The sequence below is a fragment of the Neodiprion fabricii genome, chromosome 5 (genome assembly GCF_021155785.1).
Source record: "Neodiprion fabricii isolate iyNeoFabr1 chromosome 5, iyNeoFabr1.1, whole genome shotgun sequence".
In the NCBI taxonomy this organism is placed as follows: Eukaryota; Metazoa; Arthropoda; class Insecta; order Hymenoptera; family Diprionidae; genus Neodiprion; species Neodiprion fabricii.
This window is the reverse complement of record NC_060243.1, coordinates 16,087,008-16,100,317: the sequence shown is the minus strand read 5'-3', so window position 1 is coordinate 16,100,317 and position 13,310 is coordinate 16,087,008. Positions and strand designations below refer to the sequence as shown.

The following is a 13,310-nucleotide window of genomic DNA, read 5'->3' as shown; positions in this document are numbered from 1 at the left end:
AGGTAAAACGGTAATTTTTTATCAATTTTTTTTTTAGTAATTTTGATTTTTTTCGCATTTTTCAGGATTTAATTTTTCAGGAAGTAATATTTATATTACTCTTATATAAGTAATATAAATAAGTATATATATATTAGGGTGCTTTTTTTTTTGGACTATTTTTTTTTTTCGGTCCCATCGTGAAATTTTGTTGGAAGTACAACAAAAAAAATTCCCTGAAAGATTGAGCCCTTAATATTAATATTAAGTGCTCGCCCAAGGCATGTAAAGATTTCCCGCTTAAAATACACGTAAACTTCAATTTTTTTCTTTAAAACATCTACAGTTCAGAGGCATTCTATGGTGTAGTCTAGGACGTCAGTAGGTTTTCTTCGGAATGAAATGCTCTACAAAAGTGCTCATTGCGGTGAAGTCGTAACTCACACCGGCGAAGTCGTATGGGCCACCCAAACCCAATTTTTTCATGAAATTCTTGTCGTTTTGCCCGTATCTCGTAAATAACAAGAGCTACAAAAAAAATATTCAACAAATTTGTAGGAAATCTAATTTCCTACAAAAAAGTTCCAGAAAACCAAATTGCTAACATCGATATTTATTGAGATATTGGGCTTTTAAGGTGAGGAAGTATGGAATTTTCATGAATTATTGAGTCAAATTGTCGAATTATTGATTGTCGAATATTTTTTTGTTTTGTAGCTCTTGTCATTACAATTACAATTCTTGTCATTACAATTACAAGAGCTACAAAACAAAAAAATATTCGACAATCAATAATTCGACAATTGAACTCAATAATTCATGAAAATTCCATACTTCCTCACCTTAAAAGCCCAATATCTCAATAAATATCGATGTTGGCAATTTGGTTTTCTTAAATTTTTTTGTAGGAAATTAAATTTCCTACAAATTTGTTGAATATTTTTTTTTTTGTAGCTCTTGTTATTCACGAGATACGGGCAAAAAGACAAGAATTTCATAAAAAAATTGGGCTTGGGTGGCCCGTACGACTTCGCCGGTGTGAGTTACGACTTCACCGCAATGAGCACTTTTGTAGAGCATTTCATTCCGAAGAAAACCTACTGACGTCCTAGACTACACCATAGAATGCCTCTGAACTGTAGATGTTTTGAAGAAAAAAATTGAAGTTTACGTGTATTTTAATCGGGAAATCTTTACATGCCTTGGGCGAGCACTTAATATTAATATTAAGGGCTCAATCTTTCAGGGAATTTTTTTTGTTGTACTTCCAACAAAATTTCACGATGGGACCGAAAAAAAAAAAATAGTCTAAAAAAAAAGCACCCTAATATATATATACTTATTTATATTACTTATATAAGAGTAATATAAATATTACTTCCTGAAAAATTAAATCCTGAAAAATGCGAAAAAAATCAAAATTACTAAAAAAAAATTGATAAAAAATTACCGTTTTACCTGCCCACTTCGATTTTGGTTGGGATGTTTTTCTTTTTGGCTACAGAATTTATGTAATTTTTTTCATAATTTTCAAAAATGTCTGATTAACAGTTTTCGAAAATATCATCCCTTAAGGGGTCGGGAGGGCGTCAGGGGGGTGGGTAAAAATCTGAGAAAAATTTGGAAATGTTATTTTAGGCTAACGAAACACCTCCGGTCATTAAGACAAAGATTGGATAGGGTGAGGGTCAGACCCTTGTCGAATTGACCTGGAATGCCCCATATATATACCTATATGTGATTCTCTCTTTCTATTAGCGCGGGACGGCGCGCTCTAGGGGTTCGTTCACACATTTATCCTCCGTGACCAGTGAAGAAGCATAGGCTGTGACAAGTGCCTAAACTGTTATCTGATTGGTAGAAACGGCGCTGTCACTTTTTGAATCCTTGGGCCTGATGCTTTGGCACGTTGACTGAAGTATATTTTTGAGTCACGCCTATAAGTTGCTTGCGAGTCGAATGAGTTGGGTTGAGTTTATAAGCCGGAATATCCGTGATTATATTGAGGTTAAGTTATGTCGGAGCTCATTGATTTGGCTTGGTCAAATGAACGTGCTTATGTATGGAGTGCGGAAGGTAAGTTTTTGCTCTGGGATAAAAATATTGATACAACTTGTGTCTACAACTTTATTCATTATCACTCAACCTGTGCGCCAAATATCGATTATTGCTTTCGAGCTCACTGATGTAATTATGACTATCGGGATGCATTGGTGCGTATTCCGTTGCTGTCACAGGTCATGTAAATTGAAGCAATGAAAATTTTCTTATCAGTTTGAAGTTTGTAAGATTAACGTAACGATGCGTTTATCAGAAAGATTGTCATCTCGCAATATTAGGATCGTTTAAAATTCATTGAACCATAATAAAGCCAAAAGATATCTTACATTGTACAAACTCGACACCTTCAAAGTCATTGTAAAATTATTGATCAGTGATTTTTGTTTGTATGTTCGGTAGGGTGACATTACTGACTTCAACCTCATATATTTTTGACGCTTTTTCTCACAGACAGGATCTTTCTTTGAGACACCCCAGAGTTGATTTAATTGTTTGGAAACTGTTTGAAATAGGAGATTGGTTCGGATAGGATAAATATTCTCTTATGCGGTGTTAAGGGGTATTAGACATTCAATTTATAGTTGAATTGTTCTTTCCAATTGTTGTAATTTGTATAAAGAAATTGAATAAATTTTTACAGTCAGGTTTTATTGAAATTACTCTGATAAAACTGCTGATGGAAGCCGAAAATTCTATGAATTCACAATTCATGATATAACAATGCATTTTTTAAAAAAATTTGTCATTTTGCAACTTTGGGTTTGTTTAAAACTTTTTCTTAAAAGTTTTTGAAAGCTGCAAAATACGGAATTTCATTTTAACGATTTGTCATGCTGAAACACTGTTTGCTATTCACATATATGACAATACTTTGATCAATTAGAATCATTATTCAACTAATCAGAACTTTTCCACTTGGTGAATATGCGGAAATGTGAAAGAGAGAAGATAATTATATACTTTTCGTTCCTTCTCTACTTGTTTTTCGATTTGCTATAGAATCTATTATTCTGAAATTCTGAAAACTTTAGAAAATCAAGCTTTTCTACTGAATCTTAATTTCCTATTTATACATTTGGCGATGTAATAGAATGAATAATCATTGAATCTAGATTGGCTCAAGTGTAGGACTGAGGTTAGAATAATAGGGGAGCTGATTGGCTGCCTTCCAAAATTGCTTCGGTAAGAAGTTTTACTCGGTTTGCCGCTACTTTTCATGCCAGAAGAAGTTGTCTTGATGGTAAAGAAAAATATTGCACGTCTGGTTGACTACCCGTCGATTCGTAAGCAGCCCAGCGAATCTTTCAAGAAAATTTTTCAAGAACATAGAGTTAAATTGTACAAAGAGCAGGAAGTTTGCTTGAGAGATGAGAGAGGAAGCAGGTCAATCAGTGAACATTTGACCATTGAGTGTCAGTAAAAACTAGCAATTTCTCCTTTTCTAATATGAATTATTGATTTTTTCCAAATTTAAAACCTATTCAGGTGATATTAGTGCTGAATAAAATAATTGAGGGAAAGAAGAAAAAAATCTAGGTGTTATTACAAGTAAAAAAAAATTATATAAGCAGGAAGTCGATGTTGATGCTCATGCTTCTATGATGAAAATTACCATCGATCGCGATGTTTTGTTGAATGAGGAAATGGCTAAACTACCAAAACTCGAACAAAATGGTTGGTTCAAACTCATACTGGTAATAATGATAAATATCAGTGTCATATTAAACTGTCTCGCTATGATTTTGATGTAGCTGGAATGTAAGTTTTAACATGATTTACATCTTTTTTGATATCGATAGGTGTTTACTTGTTTTATATTTCATTTTTTGCTGGCAGCTTGTCCTTGGACAGCTGATGTAGAAGTAAAAAACTCAAAGTGGAAGCATCCTTCTACACCCACAGAAGTTGTTTGATACAAAGTGTACAAAGATCTGTGAGAAAAAGAATTTTACGTAACCAGTGGCGAAAAATTTGGTGGTGACTTTCTGGCATATCCAGGTAAATTGTGTGAGATATGAAAGAATCAATACCAGGTTATTTCCGCGATGCGCCCCATAGGGGCCCATAATTATAGGCAAATCAGGATACATATCGACTCTGAGCAGCTCCGAGTATCTGTGTAGCGACATCAGCCGCGTGTTAACAAAAGAGCCCTGCAGCTGCTCAGCGTGGACTTGTACCTTGATTTGCCTACAATTAGGGATCCCTACGGGGTACATCATGAAACTAACATATACATAATATACTATACATATACATAAATATTTAGACATTGAAGATCAGACAAAATTTCTCTACAAGTAAATACCAAAAATTTGAAACCAATTGTCTAACAGATTTTCTAACCTTATTTGCAGTGCATTCACAAATATACAGATTGTATCTTCTAGTTTAAATTAAGCTTCACAAGTACGATTGTTGCAACTTATTAATAATAATAATGAGGAATGTGCCAGATCGCAAATCTTCTAGATAAAACAATATTGTATATCCAGCAGCAAAAATTCATACTCAGCCATCCTATTGGCTGTGCTTCGTCCCGCGCGACGCGTTGCCATTCTCTGTAAATTCGGAAAGACTCTTCGGTGCGACAGGAAGAATTTATACAGAAAACAGAAAAACCGTTTGTCGTCACAAAATGCAGAAATGATACTGTTTATTATGAAACATATGAAAATTGTAAACTTTGTACATTAAACATTCGTTCTAATCATACTGATAAAACTAGAGAATTTCATTTCCCGTCGTTCAACTATTCCTTTTTTTTTATTGCTTCGACCTCTACAGATAAAGTAATTTTGTCATACAGCAGATTACTGCTGTCCGATTACCCGCCCAGATATTGATGGTATTCGGCACATCCCGAATAATACACAGGCCCACAAAAAAAAAAACAGGTTTTCTTACGTATTTTTTATCGCTGAATCCGAATCTGAAGTCAGAATGGGCGGTCTTTCTGGCCGATTGTCAGTAAATGGCTGTTGAAAGTAAGAAGATAGTGAAACACAGTCGTATGAGTCTTCGAAATTACAATCATTTGTATAACTAGACGTTCTTGGGATCGCTGGATCCGAATCTAGGGTCGGTTTGACACTATTAGGTCAAAATCAAGGTCATGTCAAGGTCAAATCGAGAAATAACTGTTAAAGCAGGGACAATCACCATAACTATACGTTTTTGGGGTTGCTGAATTCGAATCTGGGGAATTTAAATTTAAATTATAGATTAGATGTCTACATCTGAATTTCGGAATTTGCTCACTTTCAACAGCCATTTATTTAAAATTGGCCCGGAAGACCCCCATTCTGATTTCAGATTCGGATTGAGCGATAACAAGTTCGTAAGAAAACATGTTTCGCATGGCAAGTTCAAACACTTTTTTTGTGACCTTGTGTAATCTTCAGGTGAAGCTTCAAGATTTGACACCGAGCGAACATCAAGTTGATGAAAAATTAAGGTGAGGTGGAATTTCATTTATTGAGTTGAGTTTTGATACCTTTTTAACAATTTAATAGCGAGATGGCCGAACATTGAGATTTTATCAAATTTATTAATATTCCTGAGCTACGATAATTTTTCTTAAAATTCCAGAAAGACAAATAATACAATAATAAATAATAGCTGTAATAAATTGATATTTCATACGAAATGGCTTTCATGTTTTTTTTTACTGCCATAGGTATATTTAAATTAGTTGGATTTTTCAAAAACTAAAGTCAATATGCATGCAATCTTGGAAAATTGAATATTTACTGATAATGCTAAGATAAAAAAAGTACCTCAATCAAAATTTTAAAAAATGGTTATCTTCTCAATAAAACAAACCATTTTAGAATGAAATCGAACGATTCTATTTGATTTTTAATAATTTTAAAATTGTTTGAAATGTACAGTCGATATCTATAGTCACTTACTCACAATTTCCACTTTATTTTTTTTTGTAAATATCGTACCTTAAGAAAATATTATGAAATTCCTGAACTAGTAAGAAATATTTTGAAATTATTCCACATTCTTAAAAATTCGTCAAAATCTCAAGATATCCAGTGAAATACTTATTTGCTGACATGAAATTGAATGAATCTATTAGATTTTTAACAATTCAACGTGATTTGAAATGAAAAGTGAACATCTAACTATAAACTCTAATTTCTAATTTTCGTATTCGTTTTTTCTAAATTTTCGGGAAAATCATTGTCGTTTAGAATAATGTGAATGACATAAATTTCCAACATGCAATTATGTCCCAATAAAATAAGCTATAAAGTATCGTTTCACTACTCACCAACCTCTTTAATGTATTTTATTGAGCTTTCTGTTCCTCTACTCTAATTCTCGACTCCGGGATGGACTCTGCGAAGAAATTCAGCGAGGCTGCGGAACTGCAAAGCTTATCACAAGATTATAAGTAACACCAGACCGGAAAAGGGACTGGAGATTAAACGTATAATCATTGTAAAAGAAAATCGCAATCGCTAAGATGAAAATAATTTTCACGCCAAACGTAAATTGCAGTTCGTTAAAACTTGTAAGAATTGTTCGAAAATCATAAGAAATCGTCAATAACTGTAAAACATTATGAAAAGTAGTCGAAAATGATAATATTCTGCATAGAAAATTATGAGTTTTACGAAGAATTATAAAAATCTACAATTTTTATCGAAAGATGATTACATTTTTGGATCCAGACAAGATGATTTTTTTTCTCCATGAATTCTCATAAAAAAGTATTAATTTCTATGAAAAATTGAGTTGATTGACAATTTTAGAATTCGAATTAGATCGACAAGTTTAAGAATATCTACGAAAAAGTGTGAAATAATTTTATTGAACCACCACTAGATGTCGCACCGCCCCCACAAAGAAAACTTATTGAAGGCAAGTTAAATACGTGGCAAAATTTGGGACCACATTCGACACCACATTTCAAGACTGATCTTCTGAATATAATTTAGACGGGTTAGAGAACCTGTCGTGTATTTCGGAACTCACCTTGTCCCAAAGATCTAATATGGCGGAGACATCATTTGAACGAGAGTTACGTTGATCATGTAAATAATAAATAATAAAGTGTAGCATGAAATCTAATTGTTACTCAATTTATCAATCTAACTTCTAGAGAAGTCAAAGAAGTTCTCTGTGGGTAAAATATAAAATTCGAAAAAAAAAGAGTGTTACGTCCGGCGAATCGCCTCGGCGTACCTTTTTCAAAATCGTAATATAACTAAGACCCTCAACATGTGAAGTGTTCTTCGAAGTGTCTTTTCAATGCCGGAGCGAAAACTACCACCATAAATAATATTAAAATATCGTATTGCCCTAAACTGGCGAGTATCACCCCTCCTGGCGAAAGTTACGTAGAGACCAACAACGATCCCTAGTATAAGGTTAAACTTTGTATCCACATTACCGGCTTATCGAGAGGTAAGTCTTTCTTAGTTTTAATTTTATCCATTGTCGTTGCGTGGGAGCATCTTTGATCATGTATAATCATTAACTAATACCCGCACTGCATACGCACCCCCACGTAACAAGAGGCTCCATTCGTGTAAGGAAATTACACTGGCAAAATCGCAGAAGCACGAGGCTGGGCTGTCAGGTAGCCAACATAGAGCTCAACAGTGAAAAGTGGGGCGAAGAGCAAGGAGAGATGAGAAGTCGTGGTCTAACGATGAAGAGGTTAGAGTAAAGTTGTACGCGTACATGACAGGTAAAAACAAAGAGAATTAAGGTAAAGACAAGTGTGCAATGAACATAGGCACAAGCCGATTACCGATGTCTATCACAGTAAGATCTTAATAGTCGATTTATACACCGAGCAGCCAACAGTAAGATTTTTCCATAGTCCTACTAAATTTCTTTTTGTTGGGATTAACAACAATTCGGTTTAGTTACCTCCAAGGCAATAAGTAGTAATAAAGTCACTGTTAGGCACAAGCCGTTCGAAGCAAATCGTTTAGAGAGATATAGGCAAAACTGGGGGAGCAGGGAACAATGTCTACAGACAGAGGGAACAAAAAAAGAGGCAGACATAACAGATCACTTGGCAGGGCAGACAGTTTTTAAATAAAGGCCAAAAATCCTAAGCAGGGATTGATGTTGTTTCAATATCTCCCGAAAGGACATTCAGAATATAATCGGGTTAGTTCAGAATTATATAGAGAAATTCTGTCCAGAATAGTAGTGAGGGCACTATACTTGGCCGAAGTGAGTCAGGAAATTCCTAGGTACAGTTCGGAAAATCAGAAGAATTCATGAACTCTAGGCTAACAAAGGATGGGGACTCCAAACCACCACTTGAAGTTCAATACATACTAGAAAGCAAACAATCAACAGAGACGATGATTCTGGAAATCCTCCTTTCGTGGTTCACGATTATTACAAGGACTCGTTAAAAAAACCTGGGCAATTTTCCTCCATTGCACCTTCAGAAGTAGCTGCAGGATAATAATGGCGTAATAAAAGGAATGAATAAGGCAGGTCAAGAAAAATTTGCGATACAGTTCGATACTGCGGTAGAAGCAAATAACATTGTAGAGGTCCGAGCATCAACCAGATAGGAACAAATTGAGTAGCCGTAATTTCAAACGTTGGCGATTTATAATGTAAGGATTATGCATCAGATTCCGGTAGACTTTCATGCGAAGGTCGTTTGGGAGGGGCTTGATGTTGAGTCAAAAAGTACTATTGAAAAAATAGAACTAATGAGAAGAAAGGTAGAGTCTGAAGAATCGGAACAGGGTTTTGAGTTAAAAAATACTGGTACGGCCAAAATGTTTACCCGTTCAACACTTCCGGATGCGACTAAGATCTACAACAATGTCAGGATAGTACCAGAATTTCTTCCTAAGACCAAAAGATGTTTCAACTGCCAAAGATTCGGACATATAGTTGCCAATTACAGCCATATAACAAGGTGTAATAGATTTGGGAAAATCCACGAAGAGGACGAATGCACGAAGAAGATCAAATGTGCGAATTGCACCCAAAACCATACAGCTTCTGACTCCGTCTGTATTATTTACAAATACGATAGAAATAGCCAAGCTTACGGAGACAATAGGTTTCAGTTTCAAAGAAGTTGAAGTTTGGAGTCAAGAAACATTTACCAAAATACATGGAATAAATATTTCAGACTTGGAAGTCTGGGACTCAGCAGATAAGGAAGGAGAGGACCGGGACGGCGTGATCAGATTGAATTCAGACAAGGAATAGCAACCAGAGGAAACAAGGTTCACCTCATCTAACGTTCCTCGTCGACACGCCCTGAGAGAAAGCGACAACCATCCCTTCCTAGAGTTGGAATCCACGTTCGAGGAAGAAGTTATTAGTAGAAACATGGTTAAAGTAAGCTAGGAGATTCTGGGGCGCATTAAACAAAGACTCGCGGTTAAATACAGTGAAAAATCTGAAGGGGTAAGAGTCCCAAGCAACAATAAGGCATTAGCTCTAAATAAGGTCTTAAAAAGCAGCACGCACAAATTCACCATATCCCGAATTCAAGAATCCTAATATAGAAGAATCCCAGCTAAACTATCGTGGCCACTATAGATTCGTGAAGGGAAAAAGAAGAATTAAAAAAAAGAGAATAAAGAGGCGAATAGCTAAGCAGAATGCTCGATCTCCTCCAGAAATGGAAGAAACTCAGAGGATGCCGGTTAGGATTAGAAAGGCCACAAACATAAAAGATAAGGAAGGGGATGAAAGTTACAGAAGGTTCTCTGGAGTTTTCGAATAGATTTAAGGCAGATTAAAAGAAAAAACAACTCAATCAACAATGGAAATCGTTAGTTGGAATATAAATGGAGTCTCGTCGAAATATCTAGACTTACATAGCTTGCTAAATGAATGTAATGTTGTATGATTGTCTAAAAATAGGTCAAAAAGTTTCTCCAAGTACAGACTGTACTTCAAATACATTTACTATATCAGAAAAGACAGAGAGATGGGTAATGGAGAAGGATTGTTGATGTTTATTCTTGAGAATTTCGTGTTTAATGAGATTACTCTACGCAATACACCGCCAGGTGTCGAAGTATTAGGAGCAATGATTAAATATTAAATATTACAAACACAGTTAAAAATCGCAAAAGAAGCACTCAGAAACTTCTTTCAAGAAGTAGAAGGACCAAAAAATACCATCATTTTCGGAAATTTGAACGCACGCCATTTGCTGTCGGGTAGCAATCGCAGGAACACCAGGGGGGGGGCGATTGCATTCCCGATATCATATTAAATCTAAATCTTAGAATACTTGATACAGGTGAAGCTACGAGAATACACTCAGAACTGGAACGAAGGAGCGCCCGGAAATATTCCTATCAAGAAACGACGTAGGTATGAGCACGACCTGGGAAATGCTCCAGGATTCGCGCAAGATTGGCCATAGGTAAATTTGGTGGGTAGAGACCAGGAACCTACTTCACCCAAATTTCAGTGGCCTTCGGAGGGGAGAGTCGATCTGTGATGGTGTAATGGATCCGCGGTTAGAGTTGGATATTGCAGAGATCCAAAGCCTCAAGGCAGGAGTCATCTTTATACAGAAAGAAGGGGGTTATTATGATGTCAACTTGGATAAGCTTATAGAGTTTTTAATAAGACTTAAAATTTCTCCAGTTTTCGAGGCTTATTCACGGATTGTTAAAAAATAAAATGATTCATAGCTTTGCGGAGGAAAGGCAAATAGTGGTTGGGAATACAAGTAAGGGACTACTTAGTCCTTACTTACGCCGATAAATACTCTACTGCACTTCAGCGTCCTTATAACAGTCTGAGATAGATTTAAAGAACTTACCTTAGGGTTTCTTATAGAGAATCTAGCTCTAAAGTATAACCACATTTAGAAGGGAAAAAAAAATTCAAGCTAACAAAAATCAAAGACACGTTCCAAGAGAGCAAGCACTAGCTTTATGGATACAAGACTCATGGCAGGAAATCAAATTGATAACGGAGGGGATGGAGAAGGAAGACGGTTTAGCCACTTGTCAACTGGATTACCAGGCACTATTTAATAATCAAAATATCGAGTTCAATACAGGACATAGTTTCAAGCCTCCCAAGGAGAATGCACGACATTTCAAAACAATTATAAATAAAGTGTACCCGGATCATGAAGTCATACTTCGTATTCGGATGGCTCAGTGCGGTCTAAGCAATTAGGATGCGAGTTCGGAATGTTTTCGGAAGATTTTCCTCAATTATCAAAGGAACTGGTCTCAAATCCCGAAAGTACAATATTTACTGCATTCAGGGAATTTATCAACCAGTTAAGCTTTCAAGGGCCAATGCGATCCCAAGGAATACCATGACATGTACGGATTCGATGAGCGTGGCAAGGAACTTAAGTAAGGACTGATGACACAGCAGGATGAGTAGAATCTCATCCAGCAGGAGTCACAAATATGATTCACGAGAAGCTAAGAATCGAACGGATATCACAATACTTTGGGAACCAGCCCATTAAGGTATAGAAAGAGATGAAAGGACGGATTAATTAGCGAAAGAGGCTAACGAAAAGGCTGTCTTATTGCAAGGAAAATTGATGGGGAGATAAGTGCGAAGACCCTGCAAAGTGACCAAGATAAGGAAAAAGTGTGAAGAGCTCCGAATACAATTCTCGAAGCCAGCATAAAGAAGAAAAAATTTATTAAATGGAACAGTGTATCAGGTCAGGAGACCAGAAACCTAGTCTCAAAGATGAGTCTTACGAAACAACTAGCATTTATTATTTTTTCAAGCCATGAATTTTACGATACTCGGCAACAAACTATATGGCTCATTCCATGTCAATTCAAAGACGTTGCGACGGTGACCCTCTTAGATTTTTATGATTTTTTAGTATGTTATTATACATATAGAAAGAAGTCCTCAGCTAAATTTTTAGCTCCTTATCTCTTCTTATTCCGGAGTTGTCGATTTTTGAATAAATTAACGAAAAAAATTCATGTTTCTAACAACAATTGAAGTAACCTAATTAAATACAAAAATTTTTAAGTATTTTTTGATGCTCATTCTGAAAAAAAGTACGAAAATTGAAAAAAAAAAATTTCTTGATGCTTTTTTGGCCATTTTTAATCAAAAAATTGGATTTTTGTTCAATGGGACACTTTTGATTTTATCCAAAAAATTTACCAAATTCTACGTCAAAAAACAACATTTTTGAGCCATAATAGAAGATGAGCTTTCAATAACCTCTAGTGAAAAAAATTTGTTTAACCTAATTAAATACAAAAATTTTTAAGTATTTTTTGATTCTTCTTCTGAAAAAAATACAAAAATTGAAAAAAAAAAATGTCTTGATGCTTCTTTGGCCATTTTTAATCGAAAAATTAAATTTTCGTTCAATGGGACACTTTTGGTTTTATCCAAAAAATGTACCAAATTCTACGTTAAGAAACAAAATTTTGAGCCATAATAGAAGATGGGCTTTCAATACCTTCTAGTGAAAATAATTTAAAAACTAATTTTTTTTTCGGAAAATAAATCAAAATAACTAAAAAAAAATTAGAACACTAATTTTTTTTCGAAAAATAAATCAAAATTACCAAAAAAAAAATTTGTTTATGAATTATTTTCACTAGAAGTTATTGAAAGCCCATCTTCTATTATGGCTCAAAAATTTTGTTTCTTAACGTAGAATTAGGTACATTTTTTTAAAATTTGCTCTATCATTCTCTCTGTTTACGTATGAGGTGGAAAGCCCATTCAAAGACGTATCACAACGAAAAAATTGAAAAACAGGTGTTGAAAATCAATAACGAAATAGAGTTCAGCGCATTTTACCATAACACTATTCACTTGGCATGAAAACGATCGAAAACCGTGAATTTTGATCGGGATAGTTGAGTAATTAATAATCTGAGATGAGTCACATTATCGAGCACATTTTTTTGATTCCAAATTCGACTGATACATCCAATTTCAATGAATAATAATGTGTTTCATTCTTTGAACTGTTATTCATGATTCACGGCTTATCAACAAACATATGGCTTATGTTGTTACAAGTAATTTATTCAAAAAGCTTCGTATACACAGGTGATTTACATACATAGTTATGAATGATGTCATCCGAGAAAATGGCGCTCACATTTATTAGAATTAATTACCGTGATTAGTGCGATTATGCGAACCAATAAAATGAAATTATCATTATTAATTATATATAACCAGCAAATGAAAGCAGTTTTTCGCTGATAACGTGATAAATATTAGATTTGCGAAAATTGTATAGCATTAAATTTCCCACAAAATATCAAATGAATGCATTT

At 34.8% G+C, this 13,310-nt stretch overlaps 1 protein-coding gene across 1 annotated transcript in view; it reads left to right on the top strand.

Moving 5' to 3' along the window:
* Positions 1-1,655: 1,655 nt before the first annotated feature.
* LOC124181984 (calpain-A-like) overlaps positions 1,656-13,310 on the top strand; it is a 49,442-nt gene continuing 37,787 nt past the window's right edge. The window contains exon 1 of the mRNA XM_046568758.1: positions 1,656-2,055. Within this exon, the coding sequence (XP_046424714.1) occupies positions 1,939-2,055 (117 nt within the window). The 5' untranslated portion in view covers positions 1,656-1,938. The remainder of the gene's footprint in view (positions 2,056-13,310) is intronic.